This window comes from Atractosteus spatula, chromosome 12 (genome assembly GCF_055471065.1).
Source record: "Atractosteus spatula isolate fAtrSpa1 chromosome 12, fAtrSpa1.hap1, whole genome shotgun sequence".
In the NCBI taxonomy this organism is placed as follows: domain Eukaryota; kingdom Metazoa; phylum Chordata; class Actinopteri; order Semionotiformes; family Lepisosteidae; genus Atractosteus; species Atractosteus spatula.
In genome coordinates this window covers 38,736,209-38,758,354 of record NC_142717.1, presented here as the reverse complement: position 1 = coordinate 38,758,354, position 22,146 = coordinate 38,736,209, and the positions used below count along the sequence as shown (strand labels likewise).

Sequence of the window (22,146 nt, the reverse complement as noted above, 5' to 3'; positions counted from 1 at the left end):
GTGTTATGTGTATTAATATGTATACAGTTTAAGAATAAAGTCCCATAAAGAGTTTCGAGACACTCTGCAAAAGTGAAATTATTTTTCAGGTTGAGAAATGTCAGAGTAATTTGGATCCTTATTTTTCAGAAATCTTCAAAGAAAGTAAGCTTAAACTTACTGTAATTGTCATATAGACCATCTCTGCTTAAGAACCTTTTGAGAGTTTCAGCCATTATTATAATGTATTGTAGGGTTAATGAAATTGCAGATGCACTACTCAATTGACAATTAAAAAGAAAAAAACGTCTTTGTTGTTTTTGAAGGCGAAATTGTCATTGCTAGCATTTCCCAGGTTTTATATGAGAAGCAGCAGTCCTATACTCATTCATATCTGAATACCAGGCATGGAATGAACACATAAAATACTGATATTCTGGACCTGAACCAAATTAAAAACTGTGCAGCAAAGGCTTTGATATTTAAAAATGTCACAAAGCATGGGGTGCAAATAATTTGAGTCAAGTACACTTTCTTTTAGATGCACGGTACTTATGTTAACCAACACAAGCTTTCTTGTTCTAAAAAAAATCTGGTTTTGATCTAAAAATAAGATATGGCTTTGCCTTGAAGGGACACGAGAATCTGGGGACTGGTTTAATATTTTCTCCAGTGTGACATTTTGTTAGTAGTCCCAAATAACAGACACGGCTCATTTTTCACATTTCAAGCCGTTAAATCTTGTTCAAGCTTGAGACAGTAGAAGAGAAGCCTCCTTTCCTGACTTGCGCATGAAGCAGGCTGTTGTGTGTGGCTTCAGCCGTTTCGGCCCTTCCGAACACACTGCAGCGGCCCCTGGCCCTGCTTTTCCTCAGGAGGGAACACGGCAAACTGGTGTCAAACCGCGGGGTCTCCCCAAATGTCAAGGCCGCTGCGCTGATTGACTGCTGGCGAGACGTTTTTCACTGAAAGGGGTCACATATCCCCTTCCTGTGCCCTAACACTCACTGGGTACCCACTTACCCTCCAAGTAGGGGGTCCCCTTCCTCTCAGCCCACATTCCATCACTCAGGGGCAGGGCCGGCCGGGCTAGCCTAGCCTTTGGGAGCGCCTGCCTGAGAGGAGAGTTCAAACTGGGGGTGGGGTTCTGTGCCGTCATCTTGAAGAAACAGCTGAGCTGACATGCCTTCAAGCCTTTTCCTCTGCCACCCAGCCCCCAGCTCCCTCCCTGACCTGATATGGCATTAGCTGGATCATCTTACTCTGAGAGCAGCTGGGGCAGACAAATTGTTTTAGGGCTCCCCCCCCAAAAAAAGCATTTGTTCAGTTAGTACCAGGCTATAAGCTATTCTCTGTGTGAAAGACTGATTGAATTACTTTTATGGTCATTTACTGATAATTAAACAGTACACCTATCTTTTTTTTGTCCATAGCTTAATTCCTATATACTGTATGCGTATACCTAGTTCAAGAGATAAAACCAAAATGATACTTTTTTTGTTGAGGAAAACTAGTATAACTTGAACTTAATGCTCTTTTCATTCCAGCTGTTAGATTTCGCATGGCATTTGAAATCGATTGCTAGATGTTTTTGAATAGTATTTCTTTGCTTTTATATAGAGGTTTCAGTCCGAAAGGATCTCAGAGCTCTTTGCGTACTGGAGAACACCCATGTCATCTACCATGAACTGTTTCAGCAGTTATCAGCCTTAGAAATACATTTATTTCCTCCGTTTGCTACTGAAAACACTTACATTTGCGATTCTCATATTTTATTTTCTTGGTCTGCTTCTATCCACTTTAAAAAACAAAACTAAATTGCAACTTTTTTATTCAGGGAAATCAATACAATTCGAACTGCAGCTCTTTTAGTTTCAGTTGTAAAGATAGATAGATACTTTATTGATCCCGTGAGGGAAATTGCAGTGCAACAGCAGCTTAACACACACAACACAGCCACAGTGTAACGAATTATATAATAATAGTACAATACATACAATACAATACAAGAGTTACTCACAGTCCGGACGCACAAGAACAAACTAGAACAGAACAGTACACAGAAAATCGTATCACACTCATATCACACATATGAATATAAATATAGATGTAACTATAGATATAAATATAAATGTATTGCACAGGTCCCTGGCATATATTGCACAAAAAGTGGTTGTAAACGAGAAAAAGAAAAAGAAAGAGAACAGATGTAGCAGTAGATGTGTAGATGCGTTTAGTCCAGAAACAGGTCACTGTCGATGTTGCCTGTTTTTATTTTTTTATTTAAAATAAAAAAAATATATAGTGCTGTAATTTACACTATAGAGCAAGTTATTCTGAGCTGTGATTTCAGTCAGTTGTATAAAAATATTTTTTTCCAACCCTATTAACTACAGGTTTACGTAAATATATACAGATTTAAATTTTGTCAGTAGTCCCAAATAACAGACACAGCGCATTATGACTTTGCGGCTTTTGTGAAGAAATGAGGGCAATCAACAACAATCTGATTTTTCTCATTTCTAATCTCCAAACTTTCACCCTGATGAGTTATTTATTATTCCTCTCCTAATGTTTATCTATTCCCATTTCTAGAGATGGAATGGTTCTGCACTTTTGGAGCAAAGTGCTGTGAAACGCAGAGCAGGGAGGTTCAAGATGACTCAGATTGTCTTTCTCAGTACATTTGCTGTTTTGTCCTTATAAGCGTTTATTTTACAGGCGAATAAATTGAGTTCTTGAGTGGCCACCTCAAAATTATGTAAAGTATGTTTAAAATGCAATCTTCATTACAGACTTCAACAGTTCTAACTTTGCATGAAATAGGGGCTACCAGATGTGATTCATTTTGACACCTTTGCTGTTTATATTACTGAGGATAACTGTGACTTTTGAGACCTGTGATTTTATCCAATGTTAAATGCTAAACAGATGTGATCCCTCACAGTTTTGACTGTCTGCACATGCTTTTGCTTCCCAGTGAAAAGGTTACACTGTTTTATAAAACTCTAATCAAAGCCATGCTAGAGGTGAATACCTTTTCCTTAGAGCTGCCTACATGGTCATTTTTTGTGAAAATGCCTTGTGCATGATCCATTACAATTACAACTTTACAAGGCACTATTTTTCCTAGTAAGATTTGATCATTGGGATTATTGTAGGACAGTGAAAAACAGAGAATACGTCACCAATTATAATTTGTGCTTGTGATTCTTATTTGCATGTGACCAATAAATAAGCACACACTTGGCATTCAGATTCCTCTCTATAAAAATGCATCTCTTCATGTTCATTTGTGTGCTGTCCATCTGAACGTCCTCCTCCTGCTTCTCCCATTAAACATATTTTACTTTCTCTTAACATTTTTGTTCGTGTCTCTCCTCACTTAGCAACACTTCTGGCTTGATTCGTGTGTGCATGACATTCCTTCTTTCCTAAAATGCGGCACCCTTTGAATGTTGATAATCATGTCTCTGGGCTTCCCCGGTGGGCGTTTGAACTCTCCAGCCTGGAATCAAGGTTTATTTGTAAAGCTTTTGGTCCTAGTTGTAAACCATAGGGGTTCAGCAGTGCGTGCTCTTTTTCCCCCCTCAGTGCCTGAGCGACCCAGATGATTGTTTGTTGATGTTGTTTCACAGGAGGACCATGAGAGCTGCGGCTCCAGCTCAACCAGCCGCAGCGCTGCAGAAAGTGTTAAATCATTAGCCAAGCCGCGCCGCATCCATCAGGCAGCCCCCAGCGACCCTGACTTACCACCGGGTGAGTGATGAGGGAAGGGGGGAGTGGGCCATAAAGTGAGACATCACTGCTTCCACACTTTTATGACCAGGACAGGCAGGCTTATGAATAAAAGATCAAGTGGGAGGGTTGGCCCGGACTGCCGATGAATCAGTTGCAGTCAGGCCTTATCAGCAAGGCCCATTGCCTCCAGGACCCTTCTCACAAGGTCTTGCTCCATTCCGACTGGGACATGGCTCATTCAGATGTCCTTTGTTAATGAGAATCCTGGAAATCTGGAAAAGAATTTCAACTCTTGAGATTCAGTTGCCTCCTTCTCCAGACTTTCAGTTTGATTTACTTTTTGGTTTTATTTTGTTTCAATTAGAAAATCTTTTAGGATTTGATGTGTGATTTTTTTTTTTAGATGGGTGTATTTTTGCTCTAAAACCCATCAGCCAGGAACATTACCTAGGAACCAGCACCATCCCCACAGCAATGAGATGTTTTGTTTTGCAAAGAAGTATAATTCACCTCAGATAAATTGCATGCTTAAGGTAATAAAAAAGGAACAGCGCTTGTCTTGCTCATTAAGAGGTAACTGTATACCAGCTGGAAGACAATTCAATTTCCACTAGATAAGGACAAATCATGCTGACATGGATTTTAAGGAGCTACAAACTGTTCTGAGTTAAGATGTGACTTTGTGGAGGCACCTCTAGTTTTAAACAGGCATATTGATGCTGTTATTTACTGTGCACCAGCATGGTGCTTAGAAGTGGGTGCTGCTGCCTTACATGTATTGAGTTTTGGGGTAACTTCTATATGGAGTTTGCGTGTTCCCTACGTCACTGCTTGGGTTTCCTCCAGGTGCTCTGGTTATCTGCTACCATCCAAAGACAGCTGTCCAGATTATACAGTTAACCACAGCTAGCCTCCGGCTCAAGACGTAGTCTTGCCCTGTGCATGCAAGCCTCCAGTTTGCCATGTCACACTGTGACAGTAGTGGCCACTGAATAGGTTGTAGTGCCTTATCGATACTTTTTATAAAATAACCTCAGTCTGTTCAGTCCCATATCACGATTGCATATTTTCCTTTCACAATTTCAGAGGGACCCCAAAGATATGACATGCCTCAGGCATTTTCTGAATCTCACAAATGATATTTTTAAAACCGGATAGTAGTGAAATGTTCCCCTTGTAAAGAAGCAATGCAATATGGATGGTCTGCAGAGTAATTGCTGATTATCAGGCCTTTATTAGAACTAGTTAACGTATTGCAGATCTGCTTAGATGAGGCCTAATTGTTCAGTTCCTCATACCTCGATTTCTACATACCAGGGAGGATCGCTCTCCAGCTGTTACAGCAGTAAGCACAAGTGACTGTTAAATCCGGCGCTGTATATTTTCTTTGAGGTGAAACACTGTAGGTCTCACTGTACCCATTACGAGCTGATTCGTGAACTCAAGGTTAATTCCTTAAGTGACTCTTGGACAGAAAAGACAGTCCTTCTTTAACCTTTTTCCTTCTCAGCTGTGAAAACAGACAAACTGGAAAAGAAAAGGAAAAAGGATTCTAGAGGATGGAAGACGTTTTTTGTTTTGATTTATGATCAAATGATCCCACCTGATTTAAGTAGAAATGAGAAAAATTATGAAGGGAGTCATGATTAAATGAATATTTGTTTTAAACCTGAGACAAGCAATTAATATTTAAAACAACTGCAATAAAAGTCTAACTGCATTTTCTGTTTCAATTCAGAAATAAAAAGTTAAACAAGAAAAGGAAGAACAATATGTAATTAAATACTATATATATCCAAATCTATGTATCTATTGTATATACTTTTAATTATAAACTGAGAAGCATTAAAAATTGCAACAAATGAGTATTGGAACCATTCTCATTTGTTTTGTTTTTAATGCCTCTCTGTGTAGTTTCAGATTAGGTTTAAGCAGCTTAGAAAAAACATTAAATTGTCATATTCGATTTCTAACTGTTGATGTAAACAATTTTATTCTTTTGTAAATGTTTGTTAGATTATCTTTGTAATAAGGCTTTGTGAATTCCTCTTTTGTTTCAGTGCATCCCAATTCACTGCAGATGTGTTCGCTTAAACCTCACAAGAGCTAATTTGCTCATTTTTAAATATGTCAAATATCACGTCAGTCTGAATTGTTTGTGCCGAATGAAAAAGTGTGATATAGTTATATGGTCTTTAATGTAAATGATGAATTTTACAATATCCGTAAATTTGTATCTGAGAACTAACTGCATTCTTTTTTTAAATGACCAAAATGCAGGAAAACTAAAGAAATCCGACATCAATTATACAGCTATTTTGCTGTAAGTTTTCACATGCTGGTTGCATTTAGACTCTTCCTGTGGCAAAAAAAATAGTTAATTCATATGATATGGGTTGCTTGTTACAGAAACTCATTCCCTTGAATTATTCCACCTTAGGCTATCCTGAAAGTGATTATGTTGCCAGTTGCTTGTGGTGAAACTGCTGGCCACCGGAGTTTGCTAACAATTGTGGTTTTAAAATATATGCGCCATTGTCACATACCTATTGAAAATTAAATACATGCATTTTCCCATGCTGGCAGGCTGGTAAGCTGTTTGTTTGGCCCATGCAAGATGGCACATCTGTTTTGAAGCATTTTTTGCCTCTGCCCCACTGGTACAGAAAGAGCAAAGGGGTCAGTGTGTTGTCCACTGTCGCAGCTTGCGGTTGATGGTGGGTGAGCCCCGCTTTCCCCTTTATAACTTTGCTGGCCAGGTTGCAGTCTCTTTCTTAAAAGAAGAAAGATCTGCAAGTAAATGGAGCTTTATATTCATAAAAACATTCCATACCGTTGTTCCAGAAAGCATCACAATTGGTACTTTGCAGGTCTTTAAACTCAGCTCATGACTACTGCAGGTGAATGTTGTTCAGCATCACGCCCACTGACATCAACCTGCTCTTATCACATCAACATGTACCTGCCACAACGTAATTAGATCAGAATCCTGGTAATATCATGTTAAGTTACTGTCACACTCCTGGCAAACACACATCTAACAACCTTGTGGGAGAGCTGCCCCGTCCACTACATCTCACACACACACACATTTGCTATCATTTAATGCTGACATCATCTTCCTTGATTTTAACCTGCCAGGTAATGTATAATTTTGGCCTTCACATATCATGTTTTCAAATGGTGTATCAAATATTTCGGAGCCCAAAGTGCAGGTTTAAGTTATCCTCTTTAGTTATGTTTTTTTTAAGCTACTTCCTTGGCCGCTGGCAAAGGAGGTGGGTTCTACATATCAAACATATTTTTTTTTCTCAAGTAGTGGAAGCAATGATCATCTTTTCTGGATGCATGTTTGTGAATAATAACGCTCTAGTCTGCAGCACTCGAATTAGAACAAGATTGTCTGTCTGGAAAATGTTCCGATTTCCCTTTCTAGCACGTCAGATGCGGCTTTTTCTTCCATGAGCAATCTCTGGAAGTTGGGCATGACCTTAGCTGACTATGCATATGTGTGTATTTGATTTCATTAGAGCTGAGCTTGTGGAAAGACCCTAGTGTCAAAAGGTTGAAAGCCCTTTCTAGAAAAAAAATCCAGGAAGAAATGGGAAGATGCAACCAACATTTAGGCTATATAGCCTAATAGGTTTGCACACAATAAATAACTTAAGTTGGGTGGGGATGCAATACAAAGGCTTTTACCTTCTGGAAAGCCTCTGAATTGTATCTAATTAATAAGAGCTCTTGGAAGACAAATCCTGTGAGATGTAAGGGGGTTTTCACAGTGTTGTGAATTACACATCTTGCTTGAAATAGGATGGTACATTTAAGCAATATTACATTTTAATATTTACATTATATTTATAATTAATTACTAATGATAGATAGTCTTAAGTGTGCTAATTTAACATATATTATATGTAGCTTTGGTTGTCTCCAGCCTGTCAATCTGTTCTAAGCAGCACAATAATTGGCACTACTAATAGCTGCTAATACTTTCCGTACACAGGAAAACGTGAACATGGACAGTATTGTATTTCTTTCCTGTATTGCACTGATGAGAGTACTTTGCCTGTACTGGGATCGCATAAAGGAGTTCGTTTTTCCAGTCATTTTATGGTTGAGCAGTTTTAAGTGTGTTTCTTCCCTGTGGGCTGTTGTGCAGGTGCTGGCTGTGTCAATTGTTGACAGAAGTTCAGGCTGGCGCGATCGCGGGAGAGCAGGGTTTTGAGCAGCGGGCGCTTTGGCCTTGGCAAATTAGATCCAGAGCTACAAATAGCAGGGGGGCAAAGGGCTGGTTTTACTGCCCGTCTGCAGGTGTGGTACTGAGAGCGTTGCTTGACCTATAGAGACTGCACTCAGACAGGGAAGATTTCGAGTCAGTCCTTCCAGTTTTCATTTTATTCCTGGCCAATGGGATGAAACCATCACTGGTATAGATGCTAAAAAACGTATCATGTCCGCAAATTCAAATGGAACTCGCGGGGCCTGCAGAGAACTGAAAGCAGTCTTCATTGCAGCTCTTGACTGGGTCACGTTTTGTGCTTAACATGTCTGCTTCCCTGCTTCTGGAAGAACTGGCCGTGATGAAGTGAGCTGAAAGATGTCAAGGAGGTGCTTTCCCTGCGCAGACTTGGGAAGCGCGTGTGGATGGTGGTGCGGCAAAGGCACTGTGCAGAGCTGCCCATCTGTTTAATTAAAAGGACGCCAACGCTGTTAATACTCTTCATAGCTGTCACAGCCATAGAGAGACGTGTACATGCAGGAAAGCAAACATTTTAGTTGGAAAATAAGGAAAAGGCATTAAAGTTTTATATGTTTAACTCTCAGTGACTAGGTTTAACAGTACATGGGAGAAATGAATAATACCATTGGTCCTGTGGTTAAGAGGATTTATTGCTGTATATTTTCATATTTTATGGTTTAAACTCCCCTGTCTGTAATATTTTAAGTTCTTTCTTGCTTTGTTGAGTAATGACCTTACCATGTATGTTTTTCCTTGTGAGCTTCTGTTTCTCAGTAATGGTGTACCATTAGTGCTGGCTGGTAGAGCTGCAGGCAGGCTCCCTCGGTGCATTTCAAACCTGAGTAGAGAGCTGCAGAGCTCTGGCTCATATGATCCCTGTTGCAAATAAGAGTATTTTTTTAACTGCCGTGACACTGCTGGGGCAGACGGATGAATACAGAAAGCAAATATGAAGTCAGAAAGAGCATTTGGTTCTGCATGACTGTGCCACATGTGCGACTGTTGGAAGTTAAAAATATCACATTCTTGATCACCTGCCCTTGGTATAATGTTTGGAACAAGCAGGCCAGTATAATCAAGACTAGAAAGAGGAAAGTCCTTGTGTCCTCAAGGACCTTAGGGTCAGATATTCAAAGACCTTTTTTTATTTTCTCCAAGGTTTCCTGATTGTGTCGCACACTTGCTGCATATATTATAAAAAAATTGTAAGGCGTCTGACTTGACAGTCTGGCACGCAGTGTCAGGTGGTACCTGAGCATCAGTTAACAAATTATTTTCTGGTGTGATTCTTAATTACGTCACTCTCTGAGGTAGTGGCAGTTTTGGTCTATGTGTAGTCTACAGCAGAGGCATTGCTGTATTACTTATAGTCATTGGCACCACTTGTAAGTACTTGCAAATTGTATGTTTGCATATCCAGCAGCCATATTACCCTGCAAGTACCTGAATGGGAGACCTCCTGGGAAAAACTAAGGCTGCTGCTGGAAGAGGTGTTAGTGGGGCCAGCAGGGGGCGCTTACCCTGCGGTCCATGTGGGTCCTGACGGGGACACTATACTGTAAACAGGCACCGTCATTCAGATGAGACGTAAAACCGAGGTCCTTACTCCCTGTGGTCATTAAAAATCCCAGGGCATTTCTTCGAAAAGAGTAGGGGTGTAACCTGGCCAAATTTCCAGTTAGCCCTTACCAATCACGGCCTCCTAATAATCCCCATCTCTGAATTGGCTTCATTACTCTGCTCTCCTCCCCACTGAGAGCTGATGTGTGGTGAGCGTTCTGACGCACTATGGCTGCCGTCACATCATCCAGGTGAGGCTGCACATTGGTGGTTGTGGAGGGGAGTCCCCATTACCTGTAAAGCGCTTTGAGTGGAGTGTCCAGAAAAGCGCTATATAAGTGTAAGCAATTATTATTATTATTATTATGTGAAGCCCAAACACATGCAGAAAATGTCTCTGAAATACTTTTGTGTAATGCCGCTATTATTTTGCTTACATTTTGTGGAGGTTCATTTGTATATTCATTTGTCAAAATCCTACTCGGAGATCATGGCAGATAAAGCAGGCTTTAAAAGATCCACTCTGTTTTGGGGTCCAGTAAAGGAGGTGCTCACTATGAGCACTGGTTGAGATCTGTGACCCAGACATTGCCCGTTTTAGACTTGGCCACCTCACTGGAAGACTGTAACCTGGAGTCCCCAAACAGCAAGCAAAGATATGGTTCAGAATTTTAATATCAAGGATGCCACTTCCTGCAGTACAGTGTCACCGTGGTACTGCATTGGATTAGAAAGTATAGTCTAGTGGAAACAGCTGTTGCAGAATATAACAGGCCCACACTTTTGAAGTCTCCTGAGATAAGGCAATATTATACCGCTCTCACGTTTTCTGGAGAACATCAGTTAAACCACTCCAGGAAAGGTTTGGCCTTATGCCTCAGGTCATTCTCCTGCTGAAAGTTGAATTTTCATCCCAATTTTAGATGCATACTGAAGCAGATTTTCCTTCTAGGTCCATTTTCCCTTCAAGTCTTTTACAAGCTTCCCAGTCCCTGCTGATGAGAAGCAGAACTACGTCTTAATGATGCCACCACCAAGCTTGACAGTGCAAGTGGTGCTGACGGGGTGATGTGCTGTGTTGTTTGCACTAGACATAACATTTGGCATTCACACCAAAATGTTCCAATTTTGTCTTGTCTGACCACAACAAATTTTGCCACATGTCTGCAGTATCGCTTAAATGCTTTTCTGCAAACTCCCTGCAGGATTTTGAGATGTTTTTTTTTTCCCAGTAATGCCTTCTTTCTTGCCACATAGCCATATAGGTCAGCTTTGACCAATTTTCTCACTTCTCAGCCATTGAGCTCTGTTTTTTCAAAGTCTAATTGTTTGGAGTATTCAGGTGATTTTGTGCACCTAAATAAATGTAGATGTTCCATAGCAAAGGGTTCGTATATTTAGGTAATCCTTACTTTATTTTTTTCTTTTATATTAACGATTTGCTTTCTTTTTTGTGTTTTGAATATGTGGAGTAGTTTGTGTTTATAACAGATATTAATTGCTACTTCAAAGTGTCGTGGCTGCAAGCTTTAAAGCAGAAAGATGTGAAAACAGTGCAAAGGTCTGGAAACTTCTGAAGGCATTGTAGTTTATTTTGCACTTCATTTCCAAAGGTTACAAAGATCAACACAGAGTTAATGCGTCAGGCCTTGTGTTTGTTTATGAGTCTGAGTAGACTGTATAGGTCGGTTATGTTGGCTTTGCATTGAGACCTGAGATTGAATTACATTGAATAAATAGACTTCAGTTGGAATTGGTGCAACAATTTGACTTTCTGTTTTGCACTGTGTTTCTGGATTGTGCTCTTTTGCATATCATTCTCACATACAGACAAAGGCACTTGTTACCCATGAGCGCTAAGAGAGGTTGGTTTTTTTGGAAGTCTGTGTTGAATAGTTGATAAAAAAAACTAACTCTTTGGCTGGTGCTTTTATCCAATGTGATTTAGATCTGTACCTGTTTACACAACGGGGCATTTTACCAGACTAATCCAAGTGAAAAATTTTGCTTTAGGGTTCCGCAGGCCTAACCACTACCTGTGACTAACATAGCTTAAAAATAACAAGGGGGTGGGATTCATTCATTCTTTTGATCCCATGTATCGGCAGTGTGTTTAAAATGCATTTCCTGTTGTTGCAAAGCTGATAAAGCTTTTTCCTAAACATACTTTTTTGGACGGGAGCTCCTGACCATAATTTGTGATTTTGGTTGTTTTGGCTGTGTCCCTCTATCGAAGGACTGCGAGACTGCATAGCGTCATTGTCATGACAGTTTATGGAGCTACATTAACTTCACCCAGCTGTTTGCACATGCCTTCTCTTGCACCATCTTATTGATGAATGTTATGTCGCTGCGAATTGCACATCCCTTGAGCACGTGTTAGGATTTGCCTTCCGACTTGTTGACCGTGCCTGCTGCTTTGGTCTTCCAGGTTACGTGCAGAGCCTCATCAGACGGGTGGTGAATAATGTGAACATCGTTGTCAACAACCTCATCCTGAAGTACGTGGAAGATGACATAGTGCTGTCTGTGAACATCACGTCAGCGGAGTGCTACACTGTGGATGAATTCTGGGACCGAGCTTTCATGGACATCTCCGGTAATTGTCCGAAAGGGGTATCGACAAGACTTTGAGCCTGACCTTTAAAAGAATGAAAGATGGCAACGTTGAACGATCTCTCTGCTGCAATCCAGAGTAGGACATTTCCGAGCTACGTGTTCCAAACCGTTGGTTGTGTTAAATAATGGGTCTGGGACGTGCCAATCATTGTACATTTCATAGTTGGAATTTGCCACAGATGTGTTTTTTGAATGCACGCGCCTCCAGTAAGTGCTGTTTTGATTCCGTGTTTTTTTTTACTTTCCTTTCAGCTCCTGATCTGGTCCTAAGGAAGGTGATTAATTTCTCCGACTGCACGGTGTGCCTCGATAAGCGGAACGCTAGTGGGAAGATTGAGTTCTACCAGGATCCTCTTCTCTACAAGTGCTCCTTTCGAACTCGACTGCACTTTACTTACGATAACATCAACTCCAAGATACCCTCTGTTATTAAAGTAAGCCCTAGAATATGGCTTCTCTTCCAATAACACAGATCCTTTAAGGTTACTCCGTGCAGCCTGTCACTGTTTATTTGAAAAGGAAAGTATTAAAGCAAGGAATGTGACATGGGAGTGTTAATAATTTAATTTTGGTCAGCACTGTCTTAATATCTTGCACATGTCATTTTTGAGTGGTTAAGAATTTGACTGCTGTATAAGCTATGACCCTGATTGCTTAGGTTGCTGTACATTTGTTTTTCTGACTGCAGGGTGGTAATACACTGCATTAAGCATTTTAAATACGTTTTCTTGAGTACTATTTCATTTTTTTTACCGGGCATGCATTAGGAAATTGTTTGAGGAGAAAATACAGCGGGAGGTAGACTTCCTGGTGCTGGAAGATCTTATGTTCAATATAGGAAACATTTTTTTTGTTTCACTTCACCTATAATTATGATGACTTAATTTCTTAACTGAAGAAGGCCCCCCTTTAAAAGTAAGGAAGCAAAGCTGCTGTTTGTTTTTCTGCCAGGATTTAAAGAAGATTAGTAAGCATAACGTTCTTTGCTGGTAAATTACTGATGGATCTGTAAACTGTTTTTGGGTCTGAAATCACACATAAAATGTTTGTTCTGATTTAAGTTCAGTCAATTGAATAAGTGAGTCGAACGTGAAAATTTGCTAAAACAAGTAAGAATCTGGCCATTTCTTCCTTGATGACAATCAACCTGACTGATCTGATGGCATCAGAAATGGACATCATGACTTTGCTTGGTTCTTTACAGATCCAGACACTGGTGGAATGTCTGAAGCTCTCTATTACAGACCAGCAGCTCCCCATGTTCATCCGCATAATGGAGCTCGGTATTGCCCTGTACTATGGAGAGATAGGCACTCATAAAGAGGGAGAAGCTGAGGAGATGTGCAGCCATGCCAGGGAAACAGTGATCACCATTCCTGGTGAGTATGACTGGAATTCCAAGTGGGCGATGGATGGTTTCCCTTTTAAAAGATTCAGCAGCAGATTATGGTGAAACTTCCTCTGTGGAACTTCTCAGATATGTGTAAAAATACATTCATTTGGGAAAAAAAGATGCACAATGGGCTTTTTCATTTTTTAAAATGTGAACCCAAGATTAAAAGCCTTCTTTTATTGCAGAAACGTTCAAATATGGATTGTTATCCTTTATCTTTTTAAGGTAACTGATGTGCGTGTCCTTGTAAAAAAAATATATTTTTATTGTCCGACAGCTGTGAAAGACAAGTCTTTTCTGCTTAATATGTATGTCTGAATCAAGAAATAACAAGGAAAGATCCATAAGCCAAATCTGTGTCATTAGTTTAAATGTCACAGAATAATGTTTCTTCCGCTAAATTTTAATATTGTTAAGAAGTGTGAAGTCAATTCATAGGGATCAAACATCTTAAAGCCACTAGTGAAAACAAACAAAAAAAAACAGTCCTTTAATAAAAAACCATCAACTTTTTAATTAGGCAGTGTTCCCTAGTCCCCAGTATAGCAACTAGGTAGGTTTCTAACTAGATTAAAACAATGTCCTGCTCTAACCGGATACAAGTTATTCTGTTTATCTTGAACAGAAGACTGCAAAATTTTAAAATTTGTAAACTTTCTATTTTAAAATTAAAAGGTAGAGATAAAATAAAACCCAATGCACTTCTTTAGAGTAGCGAATGACAAACCATAGGACACAAGTGCAAATTATAAGGAAATGTTTTCTACACAAAGGGTACTGGGAGTCTGGAAGCCCTCAACTGTGGCTTCTTTCGTGAAATGGCTGGATGAGATTTTCAGATTGCTTAGCTGCTGGTAACCCGGATGAGCTAGACTTAAGGTTGCGCACGGGGCGAGACCGTTCTTGTTAGCTGAAGTTTTACATGAGCTTGCAGGTATTGCGTTTTCCACAAATGAACACAAATGAAAGCCACTGTGGAAAGGGGGCGTTCTGTGGAATCGCTGCCCCTGGTTTTGTGTGATGAAAGAAGATACAGAACCTTGAATGCAAGGTGATAAATTAGTACCTGAAAGTAACGGCCGAGTGAGTGTGTGTATTCTGTTAGCACGTGAAGGAACGCCCTTACTACCTTAATGTTATCCAGCAATTTCAGCCTGCCCTGAAAGTCTCACTAAATGGGATTAAGATGCACTGGCACTGTCTGTACAGAGAAATCAGTTGTTGCAAAAGTTTAATTTATGTAGGGGGATGTGGGCAGCGCAGAGTGATCTGCCAGAACTGTAGTGCTAGTTGGCATGAATCACATTCCCAGTTTAAAGCCAGATGTAAGATTCAGTGTCATGCTACTGCTATGTGGAACTCGGAGAGTGAATTAGTATCCTATCACAAAAATATACAAGAGGGGATTAACTCTTGGAACACGAGTGTTTGAGATCTTGTTACATTAAGAAGGTTTACTTGAATTGGACTGTAGAACATTTATCTTGAGATTAAAGTAGAAATCAGTATGAAATTTGCATTGTATTTAAATGACTAATCAACAGACATAAATATGGGATCTTCCAAATGGCAATCAAGTATAACAACTGTCTGAGTGTGTAACATTGATGCTTATCTTTGTGTAGATGTTGATACAATATGTTTAGTATCCCAATCGAGTCCTTTTACTGTAGGTTGCTTTAAATCAGTTTTAAAAGTGCTTTGGTAGTAAAATAGATTATTAAAACAATTTAAGTAATAAAATATTTATCACAGTAAAGGGCAAATCATGCTCTTCTCTCATTTAATTATTATCTGTGGTTTATCTATAAGCTGTTTCAAAGGGAATATTAATTTACCTTCTATAAGGTGTTTTATTTTTTAGTTAATGAACTGCTAGCTGTTTAGAGCTTTTGAGTCTTAATGTTTTCTCAAGAACACTTGAGAAAAACACCACATTAGATATGTAATTATTATTAGATATTATAATTATATATTATATATAATATTAAAGCATCTAATCAGAGAGCATTATCTTTTCACCAAAGAAATGTATCGAAGTTATCTTTAAAAGTGTAGTGGTTGGGGAAATTTGGATGACTAAAGCTCATAAATGAAAGGGCTAGTCACAAACAAAATCTCATTTTATGAAATAGGAAAGTAATTGAAAACAAAACTGAAGCTGTTTGGAAAGATATCAGGAGTTTTCCCGATAGGAAGTGTCATTTTGTTTGCTTTGTAACAGAGACACCCTTTCGGACAGGCAGGGTGCCTGTCCTGTTGAAATGCCTTTCACATATTTGAATAAAGGACAGAGTTTGTCAAGACAAAACTGCACTAAGTGAAATTAAAGGCAAATTATATGAAACAGCTCTTAACCTTTTAAAACTGGAAGGGGCAAAAGTTCCTGTAAATATAGAATAAACAGTCTTTGCTATATTACCCTTTCCTTTTTAAATAGAAAAACGAGAGTTTCGAGGGACTGTCTTTTTAAGTGGCTTATCTGTGAGCCTCCTACCCCAGAGTGCTCCGTGACACCTGCAGGCTATAACACCTTTAACACTTGGCTGACTGTGACCAAGAAACCCCAGTAGTTCTGTTTTGTGAGGGTTGAGTGGGAAGTTGTTGTATTTGAGATCCCAGAATGACTTCCATAGCCGACTAGGACCCTGCAGTACGGGGCTGTGTCAGTGGTTTCCGTCTCTCTGCTGGCACTTAGCCTCTGATGGCTGTTTTTGCCAGTTGTGGTTCTTTTGAACGCAGACATGCATGTGTTAGTGTGCGATGTGCTCAGTATTGTGTTAGACTGAATAGTAAGCGGTCATTTTAAATAGCAGTGTACAAGTACGAAAAAGAAAGCCAGGCTTTAAGTTAAGCTTGTTAGAGCAAAATAACTAAATCTGTCCACTAATAATTTCTGGGTGTGGATGATAATCTTGTTGCGGTGATGCTTTTGCCAGAAAAGAAAGATATCCAGGGATTATTTTTTTCTGAAAGTCGTGACCAGAGAGTGTTTGTTCAGATGGTACCCAGTGGGCTGTGGCTTGATCTGAGACAGGTGGGCAGCTTACTGTATTCTGCACTAGAGATAACAGGTATGTGAAAGTGTTAGAAGGCGGGCACGTTATCGGGTACATAGGCGTTGACTTGCACTGCAAACAAGGAGGGACATCTACTGGCATTTGAGGGCACTACTTGAACTAGGGATCAAAGGTAGGTCAGGTAAGTTGAGCAGAAGCAGGTTTGAGTAAGAGCGAAGTGTTGGCTTCAGTCTAATAACCTGCTTCCAGGTGTGTGGGGCCTTCAGGCACTTTTCTTTAAAGATTTACTTGTAAGGAACCCATTTGGAATTTCTTAAAAGTTCACATTATATTTTGATAAGGAACTGGAAAAGCAATACATCTGGCCAAAGAAAGAAGTGAAGGAGATTTATGTGTGGTGCCCACCAAACGTATTGGGGCAGCAAAGCTAGAGTCTGGTGATTTGTATTTGGGAGCGTGAGATTAATATGAATCATATGTACACTATTTTGTTTGATTTTTGGGTCATTCATGCATTTGATCATATTGGAACAAAAACATGCTTTGAATTCAAACCGGAAATTTCAGAGTGTAAAAGTCAGTATTTGGTTGTATATCCCTTTGAGGCAACAACTGCATGATGTCTGAGACCCTATGGTCCCCATCTATGAACTGGCTTCATTACTCTGCTCTCCTCCCCACTGATAGCTGGTGTGTGGTGAGCGTTCTGGCGCACTATGGCTGCCCTCACATCATCCAGGTGGGGCTACACACTGGTGGTGGTGGAGGGGAGTCCCCATTACCTGTAAAGTGCTCTGAGTGGGGTGTCCAGAAACGCACTATATAAGTGTAAGCAAAGTGTAAGCTCTCCAGTCTTCCTTGTGTAATCTTTTGAGATGTTTTGCCCATTCTTAGGGTTTACCTGCTTAATTCCTTTCTTCACCGTGTGAAATGCATGGTTGTAAATTGGTTGTAAATCTGGAGATTGACGTTACTAAATGATCTGGTTTTGTCCCGATAAACTCCTAAGTTTCTCTGGCCATGTGTTTTGGGTCCTTGTCATGCTGCATGGGAAAGCCCTGCCCAGCAAGAGTAGATGCATCTTCTTCTAGACAAAAAAGCAAAATGTTTCTTTAAGCTTCAGAATTCTATCTGCAGCTGCCATCAGTTATTAGTTAACATCGTCAGCAAAGAGGAGAGAGTTGGATCTGTCCTTGAAACTTGGTTCTAAAACTCTCCTGGCTCATCTTTGTACTTCGGAGCAGATTGTGATGCACAGTGGAGCGAATGTCTTGACTTCGGCATGCATGTCCACCTCAATGTCCTGTGGTCACAAATTCACATTTATTGACTGTAAAGCAAAAATAACCTTTTGCTATTTGACTTTTGTTGTCCCACTACTTTAGGAGAGCAGTGTATTTCAGCCTGCTGTCTTCTAGATTTGCATTGACCTGGAAATTACCTGTTACCGAGGTTAAACACCTCAGTAGCTTGCCTGCTGTAATTTGCTTTTAATAATGGACTTATTCATTTTGAGCCTTTTTTATCATATTATGATGTTTTGGGGTGTTTCTTGCCATCTTTGAAATTAAAGGGATTAATGTATAAACCTGACACCTCAAAGTGTTTCACTTAGGATATTGTAGGACTTGGAACTACCACATCTGACTGGAAAAACTTAATTAAAATCTGTCATTTTTGCCATTTTAAGCCTCTTGGGTTTTTCTGAAATGATCTCAGTGATGATGTTTTCTCGCCGAGACATTGGCCTTTGTGGAATGGGATTACGCATTCTTGCATATTGACATCAGCTTCCCGTCACAGCGTGCATGGAAATATACACTATGTGAAGGGTTCAGAGGTCAAAGAGTGCATTAAAATCAGTCTGACCTACAGCACCAACTCAGTCCCTCTCCTCCTATTTCAGTAAGTGGGGTCTGACTGTGTCCTGCTGCTTCAGGTTGTATTTTGGCAGATGTGTGGCTGGAACCGTTCTTGTCAGTTGGACAGAGTAGCTCAGAGACTTGGGATGTCAGCGGTCTCAATTAGAGCGGATTGCCTGAGCTGCAGGAGATAATTGCTACTCTACCCTCAGGGCTTTGCTCCCACTTCCAGTGTCAGTAGCTTCACACTCAAGACTCAAGTCTTCCTACTTGCATTTATTGTCCCACTTGAAATGATCTTGTAAACACTGGCCAAGCAGCCCTCATTTCTTTATGTTATTTCGCATTTTTGGCCCGTTGTGCCTGTGTTCTGTGAAGTTTCTTAAATGTGTAATTACATGTAAGTTTCCATCAACCTTTTTGAAACATTTTCTTATTTTACTACCTCCCAGTCCCTGGGCGGTTTTCCAGGTTCATTCAGCATTTCAGTTCATTGGCTGACCGCAGCGTGTCATTTGCAAAACCCAACGAGCTCTTCGTCACAGTCTCTCTGACGATTTATGATGGTGAAAGAGACGGCTCCAAAGCTCTTTCTGTCAGTGCAGTTGTGTGGGCTCAGGGTGCTGAGGGCTGCAGAAGTCGCCATGGCTCCGGTGCTGCTGGCCGTGCAGCAGGAGCTGGCAGTGCCTTGTCCTTGACTCCTTCCTGCTTTGCCGACAGGTGGGGAGGGGGAGGCCGACGGCCCGGCTCTGCACGCCGGTCAGTACCAGAACCCGGAGCTGTACCTCCAGCATGGAGTACAGGAGGACGAGCAGGGCTGGGTGTCCTGGGCCTGGTCCTTCGTTCCTGCCATCGTCAGCACCGGCGAGGAGGAGGAGGATGAGGAGCAGGAGGGGGGCTATTACCAGCAGGTGGTGGAGGATGGGCAGCAGCGCAGCCTCAGACGCCAGGCCCCCAAGGACCCCATTATCTCAATTGGTTTCTACTGCACCAAGGCCTCTGTCACCTTCAAGGTAAGGCGAGCTCTGCAAGGTCGGGGTGATAACGGCAACCCCCCAGCTTTGAGGCCGTGGAATGGCGTTCACCCTCTCTATGAATGTAAAAAAAAAAACCTCTCGTCAGCGCTGTTGGGGGCTCGCTTTGTTTTAAGAGGTGCTGGAGTGGGAATCGGTCCTGGTCTTTAATTCTAGACAGCCCTGACCTGACATGCTCGGCAGGAAGTAGTATTTTCCTCTGGAAGTTGGCAACTTTGTGAACTTGCAACTCCTCCTCTTGAACAAACACCTATTACTTCGTTGCTTAGAAGTATTAGAAAATACACACCGATTGAAAGAAACAGTATTTTGCTGTTGCTACTGTTGAAAGCATTGATAATGAGTTCTTGGCTTCAGTTTATCTAACTCCTTCCATGGTATGGGAGAAACTACATTCTGAAGTGAACTAAAAATTCGTGCAGGTTTTTGGAAGATTTCTCGGCAAGGCTTTGTTCTCCGTTTGTCTTGAGAATAAACATTAATCATTAGCACAGGCGGTAAATAGTAATTCCATTCCGTTTTGTTTCCATCTCTGAAAACCGCTTTCATAAGTGTTTTGTCAGAAGTTTGATTTTATTTTTATAGTTGTGTGGAACATTACCAATCGGCTTGCTTGAGGTCTCTCTTTGGAGGTCATTTGCATGTTAAGACTATCTGGGGGCAAGCAGAATTATCCTCCTCACTTGTTTAAAATATATGGAATTCATTTTGGATTCAGTTTTGGTCACATTTCTGCATTAGCGTTCAGAAGAGTTGGTAGCTTTCCAGTTTAAAATCATGCCAAATTATGCCTTGCATTTTTCTAATAATGTTTAAAATTGTTCTTGTTTGAGTTCTTTTAATCAATTAATTGCTTTCCCTCTGAAATAATTGCAGGCAGCTGAAGGGTGATCAGTTTTTTTTTAATGCCGAAGTTTTGCTTCTAAGTATTTAGTTTGTGGAATTTAGTTTTGAACAGTTACCACATGTACTTACTGTATATATGCTGAGGGACTATGTATTGGAAGCTAGAGGTATGTCAGAGGCCGGTCAGTTAATACCAGTAAATTGAAAAAAGTAGCAATTAAGCGAATGCCCAATAAATCCATATTTTAAAAAAATCTTTACATTATAATGTGGGATTTACTTTATAAAGCAGAAATAATATTTTAATGAAAAAAAAAACAAATGTATCTCTTATTGTTCCCCAAGAGATCTTCATGTTTCAGAATATCATTTCCTGCAAAACAGCTATGTATAAATGCCTACATGTATGTTTGCCTATAAAGTATCGGCTATTGAAAAACATTGTTCCTTTTTTTAATATTAGGTTTTGTATAATAAGGATCCATGCTTTATTACTGTTTTATTATTGTATCTATTTCCTTTATAGTATTTTTAATTTGGGTATACTGTAGTTGTGAAATGGTTCTGACCCTCTGAAGACAAATAGGCAATTGGTTCTAAAAATTATTATGTACATTCCATATTGTTTTAGAAAGACCCTTGGTTGCGTGAAATGCTTAAAACACAGGCATTTTTGTCTCTGTAGAATGAATCAGCAGCACTTAACGTCTAAGCACACGGCATCAAAGGCATGGGGCGATTGTGAAATGGATTGTTCTGTTTGAAGAAGGTTCATCATGAACTTTCAAGCTGCTGGGAAACTTGTGGCGTTATCCACACGTGATTAAATCAACGTATTGGGCAAGAAAAGGTTTATTCTCTAATGTGGATAATAAGTTGCAGCTGTTTTTTTCTGCACCTGTTTCCTGTGCAAAAGTAAAATTGGCGTATTGCGCCGCTTAATTTGTCTTCATCAGGTCTTTACACTAATGGCAGATTTCTGCTGTATAAGGCAACAATGCAACGGGCGTTCAAGATCTGTATCGTACTTTTTTACAGCTCACAGAAATGCAAGCTGAAAGCAGTTACTATAGCCCCCAGAAGGTGAAGTCCAGGGAAGTACTTTGTCTGGTGCAAGAGGGAATTACTGTTGAGGTAGGAGTTTCGTTCCTGAAAATATGTGTTTCCTCACAATATCGACAGAATTGTATACATTCTCTGGAAGTAAGTAAGAGTAAACAACTTCTAATACAAAAAATAAAGGAATTTGACCCAGTGGGTTTTTGGATGCACATTTACATACGAGTGAGGAAAAGAAAGTGTTTTATTTCAAGTATTTTCTTTTTAGGTCTGTAAAGTTCCTTAGTGTTTTGATATTTTTCAGTCTTGCTCCCTGTGTTTCCAGTGGTGTGGTCTGTGGAAGGTTTATTAGTATTAAAGTTAGTTATCTGCTTTATGGCAATTACAATTAAATAAAAATCCTAAAAACCTGACAATCCTGTAATAAAGCTATGAACATGGAACACCTGATAAATGGGTTTTATAGTGTTACACTCGCTTAGTTTTGTTTCAGTAAAAAAAACTGAAAAGAATTGAGAAGTTTGACATGGTCTCTAGTATTTTTTATCCTTAGATTTCTTGACCCCATTAAGAGTGTGATAAAGGGATTCATTCTGTGCTGATAAATTAGTCTATACCAGGGTAATGTATTATTTTGTGGATTTTGGTGTACTCATTGTCATCATGAGTACAGCGCTACAGCTTGCTGAATAGAAGGTTTTGTTTTACAGTGCATTAAGATAATTTAATTTTGTTAAACAGCAGGATATACCAATAATATTGTTAAAAGTAGTCCAATTATCCAATGAAA

The 22,146-nt window shown here is 40.0% G+C and overlaps 1 protein-coding gene across 2 annotated transcripts in view; it reads left to right on the top strand.

Annotated features, from left to right (window-relative positions):
• The window catches only part of vps13b (vacuolar protein sorting 13 homolog B), a 324,831-nt gene that overhangs the window by 27,736 nt on the left and 274,949 nt on the right, over positions 1-22,146 (top strand). For both annotated transcript variants that reach the window (XM_088929247.1, XM_088929248.1), the window contains exons 4-9: positions 3,618-3,738; positions 11,955-12,122; positions 12,395-12,576; positions 13,347-13,521; positions 19,138-19,430; positions 21,336-21,431. In XM_088929247.1, the coding sequence (XP_088785373.1) occupies positions 3,618-3,738; positions 11,955-12,122; positions 12,395-12,576; positions 13,347-13,521; positions 19,138-19,430; positions 21,336-21,431 (1,035 nt within the window). The remainder of the gene's footprint in view (positions 1-3,617; positions 3,739-11,954; positions 12,123-12,394; positions 12,577-13,346; positions 13,522-19,137; positions 19,431-21,335; positions 21,432-22,146) is intronic.